The sequence below is a fragment of the Pantherophis guttatus genome, chromosome 7, assembly GCF_059756535.1.
Source record: "Pantherophis guttatus breed Tessera chromosome 7, ASM5975653v1, whole genome shotgun sequence".
NCBI lineage: Eukaryota > Metazoa > Chordata > Lepidosauria > Squamata > Colubridae > Pantherophis > Pantherophis guttatus.
The window spans coordinates 72,004,018-72,024,520 of record NC_142069.1 but is presented as its reverse complement, the minus strand read 5'-3'; the positions used below and the strand labels follow the sequence as shown (position 1 = coordinate 72,024,520).

Genomic DNA, 20,503 nt, shown 5'->3' with positions numbered 1-20,503 from the left:
ATTATTATATTGCTGGACATAGTATGAATAGATTCTACATCAAATGTAGCATTTCTATATGGAAAACAGATCAGTAAATTATCATTAACATAAGGAAATTTTAACGCCATAAAATTTACAAGCCATACTAACCATAACACAAAGACAGGCAAACTGGAGGAAACAAAGTTATAGCCCTTGCTTCTCTCTAAATTTTATCTGTTCAGGTAGGAAATTACAAAGGGAGCCATACTTTACCTTCTTTATCAGACAGAGTAAGTACTTTTCAAGTAAATGAGAACTTCTGAATGTATGGAAATTGGAAAAAAATTGGGGTAGAGTTTAGTGGGCAAAGTACTTTTCTTTTTACTTTTAAATCATTCCATGGATTCAGATGGAATTACTAAGACAATCTTTTTGCTTTTTGCAAACATTTGCATTTTGACAGCAATGTGTTCTTTAAAATACATTAAAAAAAACATCCTAGATACATACCAAGAACAACACTGTCAGGCTTTGGCCACTGTGAGTAAGGCAGATTTCGATATACTTGCTCTATGATCTTTTCTTTTACTTGAGAAATGGTATCACAGTTGAGCACTTTTACAGGTATGGATTCTGTGCCTTCATCTTGAACAATCACATTTACAGTCTGCAAGGTTAGAAATTTCAGGGTTATTAAAATCACACAAGAAAAGTCAATGCTGGTATAAACCTGTCTATTTATAGACATTTAGACAGGTGGTACAGTTCATGTCATTTCATTCCATACCCGTTTCTCTGTTTTTTGATGGAAACTGGGTCATACTGAGATTTCTTTGAGAATTCATTATTTTTAACACTGAACCTGCTGAAAATATAGAAAGCCTTCAATATATTTCTGTATCATCACAACTGGATTTTGAAGACTTATTTTTTTTATAAATTAAACTGAGACATATCATCAGACTAGTGCACTAGCTACTGTTTGTAGATGCTTAGATTAGTCCATTAACCTTATAGGAAGACACTTACTATGTTAGAAACTCCCCCTGTAAACACAGCAGAGAAACCAATTTCCAGAAAGGTAAAGCTTCACAGACATTTAATTCCTACTGTAATCCCCAAATAACAGTTTTGATTGAAATAGACTCATGCTCTTAAATTAGAAGAGGCAAGTGTAGTCATAGCTTTTAGTAAAAGAGCATACAATACACAGATGACATTCAAGAGATATTTTGGTGAACATTTTTTTAAAACTTACATATATACACTAAAACATTGCTTTCACGAGCTGATTAAGTAAGGGGTAGTTATCCATTAAGTCAAAAATTAAGCCATTTGCAGCAAATTATATTGTTTGCATATGCAAATTGGCACACATTATGTAAATTTAATGTTTAGTTAACCTCCATTTAATTGCCTCATTCAGAACACTTGTCCAGCTATCCTTTTATTACAAAGATATTTAGGCTGTCTGATTTACCAATCTGTAAATGTGTTTCAGCCAGTCCACCAAATGAGGTGGACTGTAAAATTACTCTATATGGTTTATTACAAATTGCTTCCATAGTTTTGATTTGGCAATTAAAAATGATACATATTTAAACTTGACTAGAAGGTTCTTGCCTAGGGAGAAATCCCAAATAATGAGGCTGAACTACAATGCAGGCTTTTCACGCTACAGATGCTTGATTTTACTGAGTATAGTGGATTAATGTTAGTAATTAACTTTGTCACTAGTTACTTTCCTGAAATTACCTAGATTTACACTTAAAAAATGGGCTGAAAAAAAATATAATTTTAATAATCTATTATTTTACAACAAAATCTTCCATTGATGTTGTTTGCTTCCATTTATTTGCAGATATTAAATTAAGAAGAAATTAAATAGTAAGTGAGAACTTGGCATAAATTGTATTGTTTAAGAAGGCCAAAAGTTTTTGATGGTCTCCCTATATAAATTTTGGAATAATAGTTTTGGAAATCATATTGATGATCAATAACTGAAAACCCTGCCTGACAGAGATGGTCATTTGGTCAATTCAGAGTTGTAGCTAAAGAATTGAGAAAGGATTTTAAATATTTTCCTCTGCTTCTGAAATCCTGAGAAAATCCTTCCTTCAAACTAATTCTGAATTAAGAGGAAGATATTTTGGGAGTTCCTCTCCAAAGCAAATAGCAACTTCACCTGTGTTTTTGATTAGCTAATCTGCAACTTGTTTTAAGAAAATAAAACAAAAAAATTCACACATATTTTACACATTAATATCTGTGCAAAGACATAGTAGTTTGGTTCTTCAGTCCCCTCAAATGAAGAGCCTGTTTGATGTAATCATACCCTCTGTTCAGCAAACTAATAAAATTATTAATTGTACTAATATTTAGCTGTCCAGAACTATTTTGGGCCTTCAATGGCCATCTGGCCATCCAAACTTCTTATCTTTAAGAAGAAGGAATCCTTTTTTCCTCTAATTCACACGTGGCATTTTTAGGCAGACTAGCTTTATGTACCTGAATTTTATATATTAGTTGACGTAGTCAATTAAAGTACTGAACGTCATAACAAATCATTACATTAGTCTTAAAGCTTTACCTCATTCTTTCTGTATGTCCAGCAGTTAAGATGCTGGACCAGGAGTGGTGATACAATTATTTTAGTCCTTCCTTACATGTGGAAGCTGGATGGACCAATCACTCTTTCTTTTCAGTAAACCGGGAAGTTGAAAGTTATTTCTAGCAACCCATACGGAACCAGAATTTCGATAATGACCCATAACCTTCAAAGCCTTCATTTTTCAGTGAATTGATTTGACTGACAGTAATAATACTTTTCTATCATTCACGTTTTACAAAATAAATACTGTAAGTGGTGAGAAAATAGTAGATCGTACTTCAGAAGCATTTCATTTTTTGAATATTCTAAAACAAATATTAATGAAAGCTACATACCAATTGTGAATACTCTACATCATCTCCCAACAAACCAGTGTCATTCAGTGTGTATTTGGCTTTCATTTGCACAGCATCTACTGGTCCTTTCTCTACTTGATGTTTGATAGCTTTGAACAATTTATAAAGAGGCTCCCCAGCATTATCCTGATAAAGTTGATGAAAGAGGGAAAAAATGGTAAGTCTACTTTGTGATGGAGAATTAGCATCCCACCATTGTTGAATATTAAAAAAATCTTCTTAAGATCATTATTTCTGCAGAACACATTTTCCCATTGAATTTAAACTAGCATTTGTAACTGCTTTCAGATCATGACTACTGTGGCATGTTTGGTTATTCTTATTGGCGTATACTCGGAAGAAGGCACAATCAACTAAAGCTTAATATCAGTCTACAATTTGATATGATATTCATAATAAATGTATAGTGAATGCATTTTAGATCTTACCTTGAGGTACTGATACAGACAAATGGACATCCAATTAGAAAGCATTCTTTCCACAACAGTTTCAGATCTAAAATAAAACAACAACAACAACAACCCTTGTGTTGAGGTACATGGCTAGAAATTGTACATGAGTATGTCAAGAACTAAACATGCATTATATGTTTCTCCCATTTCTCCATATCCAATGTATGCAAACTAATGGCTTTGGAAAATATGAGGCCTACTCAAATCCTTCAAAAGAAGATTTGGCTTTGAAAGCTGATCCTATTTTGCTGATGAAGCAACTGTGGATGATCTAGATAGCTTTTGAAGCAGTTGTCAATTCCTCTAGTTAAACCAGATCAGGAAATCAGTTCCACAATAAGACTAAAACTATTTCTATTGGGATTGACTACTGTAACACAAACATGTAAATCTGATTGTGCTGTAACTCCTCCTCTTTCTTATTAGTTCAGTGAATTATGGAGATCAGTGTTAGTCACTTCCAAATATTATCTGGCTGTTCTGGACTTTACAAATGCTTCTTCCCCCTTTGCCCAGACAATAGCTCCTTAATATCTCCATCAAATTTATGTTCTTTACTCTTTATAGCAGTTGTGTGAATTTGGAAAAAAGACATGGCTGCTTTAATGATTAGGAAAGAGTTGCTTCATATGTACTCTTGCATTCTTCAAAATCCCTCTTTGAAAATATTTCTGTAGCTTTCAAAAACAAGTCATTGCTCTGTGTTGCTGTTGCAGTGAAGCAGGGTTAGTATATGTCCAGAGCTAGAAAGATTAGGCTGAAATTCTCACTTCTTCCTTGGTGACTTTAGACCAGTCACCCTCTCTTGTTTAAACTTTCTCTCAAGGTCACTGTGAGGATAACATGGGAGAAGAACCATATATATGTGAGCTTCTCCTGAGGCAGTACAGGGCAAAAATCAATAATAGTAATCCAGTAAATAAAACATTATCTCAGTGAAGAATGTGCTGACTTTCCTGCTGTCATACGATATAGGAACTACCCATGTTGTGAGCTGTGGGAAATGCTAAAACTGTCAGTAAGATAAACATGCTGTCATGAGTCTTCCTCTCAAATAATTATACCAGAAAACAGATTCTAGATTTTTTTTCTCCTTGGGTACATCAGTGAATTAAGTGCAGACTAAGATGGTTGCTTCTCATTATTGGCATGAACAAATATTCTAATTTCAAAATTAAGTAAAGTTGCATCCTGTACTATGGAGACCAAAAGCACAACAAGTGACAAAACATGAGAGAGAGAGAACGGGGGGGGGGGGGGAGGGAAAGAGAGAGATAGGGAGGGAGAGAAAGAGAGAGAACATCATACTCTGGAACAGTGAATTCACAAGAAACTAGAAAGAAAAATGCTGAACTTAGTAGGAAACAGAACACAACTCCTTAACCAAACAGGTGAGAAACATGGTAGACCTCACATAATAAGTAAATAATATAAAAGTAAAAGAACTATACATATCCGTTCAATATGGCATAAATTTTAAAAAGACAAAATTCCATAATATGGCCAAATCAAAGACTTTACTTTCATAACTAAATGTGGCTATTCTTTAAATTCTAATCAATGACGAATGGTCAGATTTTTGCAGTTGTCTCAAACTGGCAACTTGGTTGCTTATTTGGAAAGTCAGAAATCTGTTTTAACAGTCCTTGCCTGTGGCTCCCAAGCTAGCTAGCTACACTCGGATGAAATGGTGGATGCATCTCATCTTCACCACTGGAGCAAGACAACTGGTTATTTGGCTTCTCCATGAGAGGAATGAAGTGGGCGGGAAAGCAGGCTTTTAATCTTATCTCAGACAACAAAAACATATTGGACCCGCCTATTTGTAATATATTAAAGCAAACCTTTGCATTTCTTGCATTGCACGGTGTACTCATTAAGGTATGTAAAGATTAAAAGAAAACCAAAGAAATGAGAATTTTAAAGGGGGAACTTCCATTGTACTAGATTACTGAAGAAAATGTCCCTACCTTCGGAGCATCAGTTTAGGATTTTTGGCCACAACATACTGCTCCATAAGTTCCAAAAACAATGTCCTCATGATGTCAGTATAGTATTCTAGCTTCCCATGCAAAGCCACGGTCAAAAGAGATGCAAAATATACTTTTGCACGGGCAGAAAATTCCTTTTGCTTTTCCAACGTGTGAATGAACTAAACAGAAACAACAACAACAAAAACAGATATATGAATGAAACAGTTGAGGCTTATTCTTTTTATTGCTCATTCTGGAAACATAGTATATAATGAGATAAAAATTGGGGTACAATACATTCCAGAATAATTGAATATAGTTTTTGTGGTTCTGGCCAGATAAACTGAGGACTTTGTTTAATACACCTCTTTTGCATTCAGTTTATCATTTGCAACAATTTTGTGCACATGTTCAGGACTCTGTTTTATGCTTTAATTTTGGTTAATTTGATCCCTGGCATATATTAAACAGGGTGCCAACAAGGCAAGTCAGCAACCTCAAAATAACAGGGACAACTGAAGTCTTGTCTGATACTTTTTAAAAAAGGATGGTGAGGCTTCATTTGACAGTTGCTTCCCCCAGGTTACTGCTGTTGACCTTTCATAGATACCCCTGAATATGTACGAAAAGGGTGGGATCTAATTGCATTTCATGGTTGGCATAACTATATAATGAATGTAATGGGTACCGGCTAATAGTATTTCTGGTGAATACCATTCTTCCACAGATGACAGGTACAGGAACAAAATTATGTAAGATGCTATTATACATCACATACACAGCTTTACAAGATGTTCAGGACACCAAATATGCAGATTAATTTATTATTCTAATAAACAGCTGTATCAAATGAAAATGCTTTTTAGCAACATAAAAGTTGACCTTTATTTTCTACTCACGTTAATAAGGAATGATTTACTGTTGAGCAGATTGGAGAACTGATTCAACGCCTGCTCTACGGTTGGCCGTCTGGCTTCAGGAATGTCCAATTTTCCAGTGATCATTACATCTTTTTCTCCGTCTTTAGAGGGCAGAAAGAAGACTCTGTCTGTATAGGTTTTGTAGTCGAGCACGGGAATTCTTGCTTCATTGATGTCATTTGTCTGATCCTCCATTTCTATCATTAAATCTATGCAACAGGAAACAATTTTAAAGCTTTAGTAGAAAATAATATTATTGATTCAATTATTGCTACCCTGAACAAAACATTACAATGCTTTAATTGAAAATTCTCTTAACTTATTACAACAATACTTACACCCAACCAGTAAATAGGAGTTTTGGTTTTAAACACATTTGTGAATGTCTGATTTAGATTCCAATTACTTTTGAATAAACATCGTCACCATTCTAATCTTAGAATGAAATCATTGGAAGAGAAAACGCTCTTTCTTTAGCAGCTCTAGTTGTTTTTCTTGGTGACACTTTGGAGGGCTATCCTGGGGGCTGCATAACAAAAATAATGTGTAGGGCAAGGACAAAAATTGATTTCATTGCACTGATATGTAAATTTAATTGAAATTAAATGTGGCTAATTTGATTAATCTCTAGTTCATGTATTTAATAATTTTCACCATCTGTCACATGAAAATTATAATTTGGTGCGAACCTTTAATGGTATCTGAAGGCTGTAAACAAGATTTTTCTGCAGGGAAGAGAGGACAAAGAGATTGAGGTTGTACAGCTCTGCATTCACACACATATAGCCCACTGAGACTAGGATATTTTTGTGTTAATTAGATCAGAATGAATCCAAATCTCCCAGGTCATATTCTCTATCCACAAAGTGGAACTGGTTCTTAATTACAATCTACCAACAAAAGGTCCTTGAACTTTTATTTGTCTATAGGAAGGCAATGGTCTCATCTTGCTGTTGCCGTCTGGTTTAGCTCTATTATATTACCAAAGAGAAAGGCAGTGAGGAATTCTTGCTCCCTCTGACTTTCTCTTGCTATGGCTTTGGAGTAGGGGTGAAATTTATTTATTTATTTATTTATTTATTTATTTATTTATTTATTTAATTGATTGATTAATTTTGTCAACAAGTATAAGGAAACAAGTAACAGTATAGACATAGACAAGGACACATGAAATATTTTTTGGCACAAATAAAAGGATATAAATAGGCAAAACAGCCATAAACACATAGAATGATTACATATAAATGGGGATAGTAGGACAGGGACGGTAGACACGCTGGTGCGCTTATGGACACTCCCTTAGTCACCTCTTAAGAAACATGAAAGGTCCATGGTATACGTTTTAAGGTAAAAGGTATGGGGATTAGAGAGACTAACAACAGGATCAGGTAGAGTGTTCCAGACATTTACTACTCTATTGTAGAAGTCATATTTCCTACATTCCTAAATTCAGCAGGTTCTGGAGAACTGGTAGCAGAAATTTTGAGTAGTTCAGAGAACTGGCAAATACCACCTCCGGCTGGCCCCAGAGTGAGGTGGGAATGGAGATTTTGCAATATCTTTCCCCAAGGTGTGGGGCAGGAATGTGGATTTTGCAGTATCCTTCCCCTGGAGTGGGGTGGGAATGGAGATTTTGCAGTATCCTTCCCCTGCCGCGCCCACCAAGCCACGCCCACAGAACCGGTAGGGAAAAAAATTGAATTTCACCCCTGCTTTGGAGATGGGATTGGAAGAGGAATGGAACATACTTGCGCTGTCCTTTTTCAGTATAATCTTCAATTGCTTTCAAAGCATTGTTCACAGTGCCCAAATAGGGAAAAGTGAGGGCATCTATCATCAGGGACATTGAGCTGATCCTGCTTCTACACACCCATAACAATGTGACAATAAAAACAAGCATGCTTGTCCTCATTCTTGCTTTGGGACAGGGACAAACTACTCAATGTTAGATACGTAGCTATTTTTCATTAAAAAGCAAAACAATATAAAATGTTGCATGAATGTGCATGAATGCCAACCTGAAATCGAAATTACCATAGCACTATGGGAATTTAATCTTTTTTTCCTTTTGTTTGGGAAATATATAAACCTTCTTTTGTGTTGTTATTTCTCCACTTTGAAAAAAAAACTTAATTGGCACCAATTAAATGTTAAAGGAGTATATATTCAATAGATGAATTTTCTAAAACAGTCCTTGGGGGAAGAAGGATTAAATTTCCTTCAATTGCATTGTAAGACTCAGAATAGATCTACCATTAAATGAACTAACAAAAAAAGAAAAGAAAAAGCAGTTCCACATTACACTGTAAACATATTGAACTATTTTATTTTTTTTTAATGGATAACTTCTTTCAACTTGTGTTAGACTGTAACAGAATGTGAGAAATGGGTGCTGGGGAAAATAATGTATTAAAACAATTTTTATTATTTATTGGATTTTTATCCTGCTTTTAGTACTTTATAAGTACCTCAAGGCATTGAACATACCTAATCTGTATGTTCAATGTATGACTGTAACCTTGTTGCTGGTATCCTTACGATTTATATTGATATTGTTTCCTGATTGCTTATTTGTACCCTATGACTATCATTAAGTGTTGTACCTTATGATTCTTGACGAATGTATCTTGTCTTTTTATGTACACTGAGAGCATATGCACCAAAGACAAATTCATTCTATTCTATTCTATTCTATTCTATTCTATTCTATTCTATTCTATTCTATTCTATTCTATTCTATTCTATTCTATTCTATTCTATTCTATTCTATTCCATTCCATTCCATTCCATTCCATTCCATTCCATTCCATTCCAATACCCTGTGAGGAGAGTTGGGCTGAGAGAGTATGGCTGCCCAATGTCACCCAGTTGGCTTTCATGCATAAAGCGGGATTAGAACTCACAATTTCCTGGCTCCTAGGCCAGCACCTTAACCACTACATCATAAAAAAAAAAAGTCCTACCCCAAAATATTGGTTTTAAGGAATTCAAGTTACCATAGATTTACACTGATATTTTTTCCAAGTTGTTTAGAACAGGGGTCCCCAACTCCCGGTTCCTGGACCGGCACTTGTCTGTGGCATGCCAGAAACTGGGCTGTGCAAACAAGTGAAGCCCCATTTGTGAGATGCAGGCAGCACATGAAACCATGCCCCCTCTGGTCTGTGGAAAAACCTATCTCCATGGATCTCGTCCCTGGTCCCCAAAAGGTTGGGGGCTGCTGGTTTAGAAAACTAGTGAATCTATGATTTAGCTCATTTTGAATGATGACTGTTCCAAATTTGGGATTGATTTTTAAAGACAAAAATGATTTAGGTCTCTTAAGTATCATCCTTTGATGTTTTACTTCATATCATTTCCAGCAGAGATGCGCTCTGTACTGCCCTATGGCCGTATGAATGTAAAATGAACATAATGAGAAAGGATGTGGAGCTGCTTGGAATAGAAGGAAAAATAGTTATATTATAAAACCCACAAAATTATGCGAGTGAAAAGTATGAATAAGGGTGCTTGGTAGAACAGTAAAAAGAAAGATGCAATACATGAGAAAAATGCATCTATTTATTTTCTGCAAATAAAAATAAGAGAAAGATACTGTATAAAAGAGTTGCAAAAAGTGTAGACAAACATCAAGGAACAGTTAAGATTGAAAGAGGCAGATAAAGTGTAGAATTTTATACTTTCATTTTGATGAAAATAAGAAAAAGTATTTTAGAAGTTGGCTAAACAAGTAAGTTTGTAATATATTTTAATGTAATATATATAAATTATGAATTGATTTGGAATGAAGCTGATGTGATGAATGCTGGAATAATTATTTTAAGCATTCATCTGGTAATTACTGGTATCTTAAAGGGTGAAACCAAAATAAATGCTATAAATATTAGTTCAGAATGAAAAAAAAATCATCCTTAATAGAGTATTCCATTTTGCTCTTTAGCAGGTCAGTGAGAAACGTATGCATGAATGACAGTAAATATATTGTACATTTGTAAATTAGAAAAATTAGAAAAAGTATATGATAAAGTAAAGAAGCCTGACTCCTATATATAAGTATGGACTTGAAGATCGTTTGTTGAGAGGTACTCTATGTGATAGAACTAAAGCATGGATGAGAATAATTAGAATATTTAAGGTAATGGTTCACAATTGAGTTGGATGAAAGAAAATGTTCTGTGATTTCTTTATTGTTCAGTATTTTGCTATATAAACATAGAAGAAAGATGTGATGACAATAGAGAGGTATTAGTTGGTGAAATTTTCAGATTATTGATAGAACAGTAGTGTATATATTACATGTGTGTGTGTATGTGTGTATTAAGATTACAGAAAGGGTTTATATGTCTGTGTTACAAATAGTCCTTATTTTACAACTGTAATTGGGATCAGAACTTCCATTGCTCATCAAGGTGGCTGTGAATTGCACTTGATTTTAAAATGATTTTGCCACAGTTATTAAATGAATCATTGCAATTGTTAAGTGCATCATGCGGTTATTAAGCGAGTATGGCTTCCACCATCGTCTTTGAGAATTATGGCTAGGAATGTTGCTAATGGCAACCAGATTTGTTTGTTTGTTTGTCAACAAGTACAAGGAAACAAGTAACAGTATAGACATAGACATGGACACATATAAAAGAAAATAAATAAGCAAAACATAGCCATAAACACATAGAATGATTCATATAAATGAGGACAGTAGGACAGGGATGGTAGGCACGCTGGTGTGCTTATGCACGCCCACTTAGGCACCTCTTAAGAAACATGAAAGGTCCATGGTATACGTTTTAAGGTAAAAGGTATGGGGATTAGAGAGACTAACAACAGGATCAGGTAGAGTGTTCCAGACATTTACTACTCTATTGCAGAAGTTGTATTTTCTACAATCAAGATTAAAGGGATTTACATTGAGTTTGAATCTATTGATAGCCCTTGTATTATTACGGTTGAAATTAAAGTACTCATTTACAGGTAGAATGTTTTGGTAAATAATCTTACGAACTAAGCATAGGTCAGAATGTAGATGGCATATTTCGAGGCTATCCAGACCTAAAATTTCAAGCCTGGTGGGATGATAATTCAAGATGATTCAAGTCTTTCAACTATTATAAATCCCTACCAGTTGCCACATGTCTAAATTTTGATCATGTCATCTTAGGGATGATGAGACAGTCTTAAGTGCAAGGACTGTTAATTTTAGTATAAATTATATGTATGTTAGTGGTCAGCAGAGCTAAGACTGATATCTGTGATTTAACAAAGATCAGAGAAAACACATTAGGTCAAACAAATTTCTTTTAAATTTGACACAGGGGACAATTACTTTGTCCACTTATTGCTGACAAGATCTTCAAGTTAATTAATCTAATAGCCTGCCACCTCAGAAATTTCTGTTGACTATAGCAATAAAAAAAATAAGAAATTGACTGTTCAGTGAACAATTTAGCATCTACAAGAGATTCTAAGATTCCTGACTGGTAGCAGCCCAAACGTAGTTATCTGTTGACAAAGAACTAGATAATAGAACTGAATAATCAGTGGAAAGAAAAAAAAATCAAAGAAGAAAAGTAATTTCAAAGTTCAAGGCAAAAGACTAGACAGAATTAGTAAGGATTAAATGTAATATATTGGCATGTTCTTTGTGTTGGACAAAAAGATATATTTGTACCTTATGCTAAAGAAAAAACTGACTTCAGTATAATACACACAACATGATTTTGGGCTCTACTTGTGTAATAAATCAAACTGGGATTTGGTACTTACACACAGCTTCTATCTATGCCAGCCCCCAAATGATTGAGGGTTATTCTTGGAAGTCAAAAATAATCTTATGAGGCCTATGACAATTTTATGGCTTTAGGTAGGCTGAAGTCATTGCTAAGGGTGCAGCATAGTGCCAAATTAAATCAACAATATGATTTCCCCAAATTCACAAACATGAGTTTGAACTGCTATCAGCAACGAACCAGCACATGAATATCATACATAAATGGCATCCATGAGTCAAAGAGGTGAAACTTTCTCACCAGCTTCAAAATATGACGGCTTGAATGTATAATGAGCATAATAGATTCAAGACAGATGTGTGCATTTGGAAATTCCAGAACTGTGAAATCATTAGGTCTAAAATTCTTACAAACTGAAGTTTTCAGATAAGTCACTTCCAGATTGTGAAGTGCTAAATTGACACAAGCACCATATGCCTAAATGTGACCTGGGCTGCATTCCTTAAATCTTGTTGAAAACTGGATTGATAGCATATTTCTACTTTGATTGCTATCTTAGATATATAAATATGGTTTTTATTCTTTATTAACATATGATATAGTACTGTATATTGGGTAAAGAGATGCCTTTTTGAAAAAGGCTTGTCTTTGCTGCCTTTTGGGATATATATATATGGCTTAGGGCCGGAATATTTGGGGGACCATTTGCAGCCAGCAACAGCTTCCCATCGCCCTGTGCATTCCCACAGGGAGGGCCTACTCAGGGTGCCGTCGGCCAGACAGTGTCGGCTGTCTACCCCAGGGAGAGAGCTTTCTCTGTGGGCGCACCCACCCTCTGGAATCAACTCCCTCTGGAGCTCCGGGTGTCCCCCGACCTTCGCTCTTTCCGCCGTGGCCTGAAAATGTGGCTATTTCACCTGGCCGCCCTGGACTGATGGGTTTTAAAAAGAATTTTAACTGGGTTTTATTGAATTTCTGTTAATTTTAACCTGTATTTTTGTTTTAATGGTTTGTTTGCTTTGTTTTAATTGTTGTGAGCCGCCCTGAGTCCAGTGGAGATAGGGCAGCATACAAGTTCCATTAATAAATAAATAAATAAATATTTTCAGTGTTCCAGTCTATTAACTGCCCTAATATTTCCTGGTCATTTTCCATCTAAGTACTAACAAGGTCTGTAACTGCAAAGAACTAATTTCTATTATTGGTTCTATTTTATCAGATTTTTTCTGCAGTCTAAAACTCTACTAAACTTCTACAAATCAAATTATATTTGGAACCCTCTCTATCCAGGTGAGAAGCTAGTTGTGAAGCTGATCAGCCTTGTCTGGCCTCAAAAGGCTAAGCAGGTACAGACCTTGTTAGTACTTACATGAAAGATGACCAAGAAATACTATGGCAGTTAATAGATTGAAAAAAATATCCCAGAAGGCAGCAATGACAAACCTTCATTGTTGCAAAGAAACCTACTTGGATGAGTCCATGAATCACTAGTAACTGGGCTCGTTTCAAGAGAGATTTTACTTTTCCCCCTTTAGTCAACAGGAGCATAACTTTCAAATATTAATTCATTTTCTGTTGAAATACAAACTGATTTACTATGTCCTAAGAGAAACATCTTGAGGATTTTATTATCAATGATTTAGTTCCTGATATGTATTATTTTATTTCTACTTTAAAAACACAGTAAATGCTTAAAAATACATTATCTTTTTATGGATAGCTTTTGGATCATTTGCCAGAAGAGTAAGCCACAGTTAAGTTAACGTAGTAATCAAAAATGTTTTTGCTTCCTGCACATTCTCTAAAGACAGTTTAAAGCAGACAGTAGTAGGCATTCAATACATCTTGTGAATTCTCGGAAGAATTCTAAGAAATCCTGCATCAGTCACACCTGTAAATTCCTTTTTGCACCGATCTCTGACGCTTTCCTCCAAGCCTTCGAGTTGTGATTTAATTTTTTCGTATTCTCGTTCTGCTTGTTGGCTTTTCCGTCTATAAGGTATAGAGAAGAAGTTCAGAAAAGTTACAAATAAATCATTTTATAACAGTAGAGGTATCTTTAGAAGTACAGGGTTATATTTTATCCTAAGCTATAAAATAAACACATAGAACTAAACTAATTAAATGTTTGTTGTATTTATTCAAAAGTACATTGTTGTGAGTTTAGGTTGTAATTATTTCTAGCTTTTACCAAACTTGTTTATGAATTTAATTTATATTCAGAGTGATATTTTTTAACGACTGTGGATCTCAACAACCATAGATGTCAACTTTTTAATACACAGACACATGCAAATATCATTTCATGTTTTCATCTTCCCCCCCTAAATATATGTTTTTTTCTACAAATCTACAAGACCAGAGAGAAAATAATACAATTTTTAGCACATGGATGTTAAAAATTATGATATGGAAAAGACACCTTGGAAGTAACTCATAGGGTATGTTTGTGTACAATGAAATCATAATATGCAAGAATTGTGATGCCTAAAGTATTTTGGAAATAAACACTTTCAAAGAACAAAAATCAAGATAGATGTTTCTAACAAAGATCCCTGAGAACAGGAGTGGATGAACCCAATACCCTAGCTACAGAATTCACATGTATCTTCCAAGTAATATGTTGTACATTTTCTCTTATGGAGTAGTTCCTTGCAAGGGAAAACCAAAGCCTGCCTTTCATTATTTTTAGTATGATGTGAATGAAAACCAGCTGCCTTGAAAAGATATATAACAAGAGGTTATCTTGCTTTCTCACACACAATTTAGTGTGATATGGTCAGAAAATAGCCAGTTAAGAAAAGCTCCCATATCTATTCTGGATTGTCCCTTAAATCCTTAGAGTAAATTCTATAACTGCTGTGAGAAGTTTAGGGAAGAAAGAAAGCTTTGCCTGCCTAGATTCCTCCCACATTTTTCTCAGAAAATCAGTTTTGCCTTTATTATTTGTACAACAGCTGATGACAATAAAAACTTACCTGTAGCAAATGACTGAGATGATGATAATGGCCACCATGGGGATAATTACCAATGTCAAGATCAGACTCAGTGGTACATCGCTGACTTGAGCATACTCCACTCTTCCTAGGACCCATTCTTTGAAGCCAAATTTTACCTAGGGAGATAATTGCAATTCTTAAAAACAGATTTTGATAAGCATTCAATGCTTAGTTATAAACCATTTGGGCAATTTAAAAGAATCAAAATAATAAAAGCTCATTGGTGTATGCAATTCACATTCCAGATGTATTGGGATTAAACCTTCAGAATTACCAGCCAGTGTAGACAACAGTTTTGGAGAAATGGCCCCAATATATCTGGAATGCACCAGTTTGGGAAAAATAATCTGAAAAAAAACATTTGTTATAAGACAGTAAAGTCGCAATAATTAATGAAACAGAATATGACCCATACATAAGAAATATAGAAACACAGATTGAATTTAGTCCAAATCATAATGGTTTTAAAAATGATTAATTATGCCCATTGTTAGCAACTGACAGTCATTTCAATCCTACTTTCAGCCGTTTCAGGGCACTTAAAACAGTTTCCAGATGAAAACAAGAATAAACAAGAACATTAAATCAACTAAAACAATGTCAAAGAGAGAATTTAAACACATCTGTTTAGGTTTACCAAAACTACTAGGAGTATATTGTGAATGAAACAGTATGAAATTTTTATAAACAAATTTAAAATGATGGACCATTTAACATAGTGACAAAATTTAAAAATATTCTAAACCAAAAAAGCAAGAAATATGAGAATAACTTTTGAAAGTGGACGCCAAATTGAGTAGATTATGGATTAATGTAGATTAATGGTCACGTCCATATAAATGGCATTTGGGTAGGCAGGATCACATAGAGAAAATGATCCCCTAGAAAGTTAACTGATGACCCAATGTATAAAAGCAAAATAAAAACAAAATGCTAAACCATATTTCGTTTTAAATATGATTTGTTGAACTTACCAAACTGGACTAATTATCACATACGTTAAGCAGAAACTATAGTTTATAAATCACAATGGCAACATACAGTGCTAACATTGAACAGATCACCCTATGCTTAATGCTAGCAATGAATCCAGACAGACTGTTGAACTCTCAAATTAAATTATTATTGTGGTCACTACTTGTCAGCTTGGCTTAACATCAATTGTCCAGATGAGATGCCTGCTAAATTCACAGTAAAGAGGACTTGACACTTTGCTATGTGCTTGAAGATTCCTGGGATGCCATTCTGTTTCATTGAGGTGACATTGAGGTGAATGTTAATGAATACAAGTAAAAATTTTAGCCTATAGAAACCTTGCCCAAATCAACATCCTCTAGAATTCTGAGTCATCATGAACTCGCTGATTGGGAAACTGAAAATCTGTAGACCTTGATTGTAGGTGGTTTAGGCAAAGAAAGGCAACAGTTTCCTTGTATTTTGTTGAAAATGGATAATAGCAAATGGAATTGGGATTCTTGTTGAATAAATTTTAAGAGAAAACCAAAATTACTTATAATTGCAAGTTTTTGTATTAAATTCTACATCAGGGGTGTCAAACGTGATTTCACTGAGGGCCTTATCAAGTTGTGTTTGACCTCAGGGGACCGGGGTGGGTGTGGCCAGCTTGACATCACTCATGTCGGGGATGCCTGTGGTGGCCTGAGCACTCTGCCAGCATAAACGGACCCCTGAGCTCCTTTTTTGGTTGTGATGGCCTCGTGAAACACTCTGCCAGCGAACCTGGAACTAGGGAGGGACGTGTGTGAGCTACATTTTCGCTGACAGAGACACTGCAGGCCGGTCCTTTGCTGTTTCCAGGGTGGCCCTGTGGGCCAAATCTAAGCGCCACATGGGTCAGATCTGGCTCCCGGGCCTTGATTTTAACACGGCTGTTCTGTATCATGTTGCTAAAAAAATATAGAAAAATGTGACCTACGATGAATTCTGGAAGGTTGTTGACCGTATCTCTTTTTTGCCTCCGCTTGGGTAGAGGTTGATCTTCAGGTGGTTCACAATATAAATCCTTCTCAGTTAGAGTTGTTATGTTGCAGGGTTCTTCTCCTACAAATGCACGTGCCTCGTCGATTGTCATTGCTTTGTTCAGATTACTACCCTAGATAGAAAAATAAAACAAGCCACTTTAGCTATTTGGTAATTTAAATCTTTTTCAAAGTAGGGTTTATGGGTACAAGGAGCAATGGAAAAAAATTCAAGACCAATACATTAACCTATTGTATATGTCTATCAGAAAAGACGCGGGCTGAGTTTATAACCATATTAAATCAAGATACTCAATGCAGTTGACATACTAGAGCCATGATGGCGAACCCATGGCATGCATGCCAGCGGTGGCAGGCAGAGTTCTCTCTGTGGGCATGTGTGCCGTTGCCAGCTGCTCTTCTGGTTTCTGGCACATGCATGTACGCCGGCTGACTGGTCTTTGTGTGTGCTGGAACGCTGGTATCCCGAAGACCAGGTGTCCGGTGAGCATATGCACATGGTCCACCTGGTCCTTGGGTTTCCAGTGTGCATATGCGTGCCAGCAGCTGATCTTTGCGCGCACCAGAGTGCCGGAAACCCAAAGACCAGCTGGCCGGTGCGCATGCCTGCGCATGTGTTCCGGTTTTGACACTCGGTGCTGAAAAGTTTCGCCATCACTCTATTAGAGTCTGTGACTAAGCTAGATTTTGCTTTTTTAAAAATATTATTTTTTTATTTTGAATACAAATAATACAAACATAATACATATAAATCTAAATTCAAAAAAGGAAAAAAATACAAATATTACTGTGCACCCACCCGAGACCATTTTTTTCCTTATATTTCTTCTTCTATAACATCTAAAAGATATATAATATATTCCATTTGTGCCCTTATCTCCTTCAAAACAACATATATTCTTGAGTAGGTTTATTCCCTTTGCCTTCCACCAACACTGTTTTTATAAAATCCCCCCATATTTCATCATAATTGTTTACTTTAATCATACCTTTTTAAAATTCAATTTCTGTTGTTAATTTATCATTTGTTGCCATACTCCAAATTTCATTATACCACTCATTTCTTTGAATATCCCAATTTTGTCCCCAATATTTAGCCATTACTAATATAGCTGCCATTATCAAATTTACAATCAATTCCTTTTTTGTTTCGTTTATATCCTGTTTTTCCACCAACAACAGTAATGCAATTCTCAGTGACATATCTAAATTTACAATACATTCAAAAGTGCTCTAATTTCCCTAAACACCATGTCCCATATTTTTGTGCATTATTACAATCTCACCACATATGTTTATGTGTTCCAGCCTCTTTCTCACACCTCCAAAGAATATTTGTATATTTAACATCTATTTGATTTAATTTATGTGGTGTTAGGTATCACCTCCACTAAACTGGATCTTGTTTATAAACTATTGCTTTGCTTATTCAGCTAATCTTGAAGGACCAAGGGATCAATGGTGGGATTCAATTTTTTTTACTACCGATTCTGTGGGCGTGGCTTAGTGGGCATGGTATGGATTGGTGGGCATGGCTTGGTGGACGTGGCAGGGGAAGGATACTGTAAAATCTTCATTCCCACCTCACTCCAGGGGAAGGTTACTGCAAAATCCCCATTTCCTCCCAATCAGCTGGGACTCAGGAAGCAGAGAATAGATGGGGGCGGGGCCAGTCAGAGGTGGTATTTACCAGTTCTCCGAACTACTCAAAATTTCCACTACCGGTTCTCCAGAACTGGTCAGAACCTGCTGAATACCACCTCTGCAAGGCATTAACATAAAAAGTATCAGGATAAATTTATTGAAAAAATCCTAGGTCATAATAGAAAAATGAAGCACATAGCATAAAAATCAATATTTACCTTTGCATGAATAAGTTTGTTGACCTGCTTTTTGACTCCATCAGTAAAGTTTTCAAAAGTTGGATCAGCAACATATTGAAAATCCTGACGCTCCACCACATGCCCATCCATTTTAATAAGTATAAAAATTTGATAATGTTCTGGATCCTCCAGTACTGGTGGAGATAAGAAGACTAATGCAGTGTCGTTGATTTTTGAGATGGTTTTTCCTTCAAACTAAAGAAAAACAAAAGGAAAAGAATATTGGCTGTTACTATTTATAAATTATGTATTTTTTATCTGAAAAGAAACCAGTACTGTAAACCGTCAAATAATCTCATAAATTTCAGTATATTTCTATTGTAGTTTGTAAAAATCTGCAACACCTTCAAGATGTTTTAGAGTAGCTGAAAAACGCATGCCATGATGAAAACAGAATTACAGTTGGTATAGTTTTCACCACCTTATACAGAGTGAATATATGAATTTTATAAATGATTTTTGATAAGATATTCCTACTAAATCAATGTTTTCCCCCCCTAAACAATGAAAGAAACACACTTATATGTGGGTTTACCTTGGACTGAATATCTCCTGATTGCTAAATTTCTTTAAGATGTGATAAAATGTAATTCCTGAAAAGTTCAGTTAGGGGAAAAAAAGCTATCTTCAAAACTGCAACATAAATATATTATCATGAACTTTATAAAATGGTTGAAACATTAGGACCCACAATTTCAATTATTTTCCTATTCTAAATATAATTTTAATATTTGTTATTGGTAATATTTCAATTACTTGGTTGTTTTGGTTGCTTTCAACAGGGGGGTGAAATAACATTATTTATTATATCCTGGTGTATTGCCAAATATCCAAAGTTTGATCACTCAACCATGGGGATGCTGCAATAATTGTAACTGTGAAAAATGGCCATAAGACACTTTTTTCAGTGCCATTGCAACTTTAAACTGTCACTAAATGAATGGTTGTAGCCAAAGACTACCTTTATTAAGAGTGGTTGTCACATGCCTAAAATTAATTAAAATTTGCCTTGAATACAGGGAACATGGGGTAAGATTAATCCTTTTTCAGGATTAATGGGTGTAGAAATAATCAACTCTAGAGCCTTTTGACTATAATCCTTGAAATACCTGATCATTTGCCACTAAGTCTAAATATTGGAAGTATGGCTCCAAATACTCTAGTGGAGCAGAGGCTAGAATGCAGTATTGCAAGCTAACTCTGCCCACAGCCTGGAGTTTAATCTTGATGGGCTCAAGGTCAGTGGTGGGATTCAATTTTTTTAACAACCGGTTCTGTGGGCGTGGCTTAGTTGGGGTGTGTGGCTTGGTGGTCATGTGACCAGGTGGGCGTGGCTAGCTGGTCATGTGACTGGGTGGCCATGGCTATCTGCATAGGGACTACAGAGGGCTGAAAAAAGTCATTTCTGACTGGTCCTCGCACTTATGACCATCCTCACATTTATGCCCGTTGCGGCATTCTTAACAACCGTGTCACTCATTTCACAACTGCTTCTCTTCACCATGGTCACAAGATAGGGCAAAAACGTAAAATGTGAGGACAGTCCTAAGTTCGAGGACTGGTCAAAAGTGCGAGGACCAGTCAAAAATAACTTTTTCAGCCCTCTGAGTAGTCCATAT

The 20,503-nt window shown here is 35.5% G+C and overlaps 1 protein-coding gene across 20 annotated transcripts in view; it reads right to left on the bottom strand.

Annotated features, from left to right (window-relative positions):
• Nucleotides 1-20,503, bottom strand: part of PLXNB2 (plexin B2) — a 398,614-nt gene that overhangs the window by 24,347 nt on the left and 353,764 nt on the right. For all 20 annotated transcript variants that reach the window (XM_087874217.1, XM_087874206.1, XM_087874218.1 and 17 more), the window contains 9 exons: nt 18,864-19,079; nt 16,938-17,114; nt 14,981-15,117; nt 13,894-13,994; nt 6,256-6,485; nt 5,354-5,535; nt 3,360-3,426; nt 2,911-3,057; nt 475-631 (listed from right to left, as the gene is read on the bottom strand). In XM_087874217.1, coding sequence (XP_087730343.1) covers nt 475-631; nt 2,911-3,057; nt 3,360-3,426; nt 5,354-5,535; nt 6,256-6,485; nt 13,894-13,994; nt 14,981-15,117; nt 16,938-17,114; nt 18,864-19,079 — 1,414 coding nt within the window. The remainder of the gene's footprint in view (nt 1-474; nt 632-2,910; nt 3,058-3,359; nt 3,427-5,353; nt 5,536-6,255; nt 6,486-13,893; nt 13,995-14,980; nt 15,118-16,937; nt 17,115-18,863; nt 19,080-20,503) is intronic.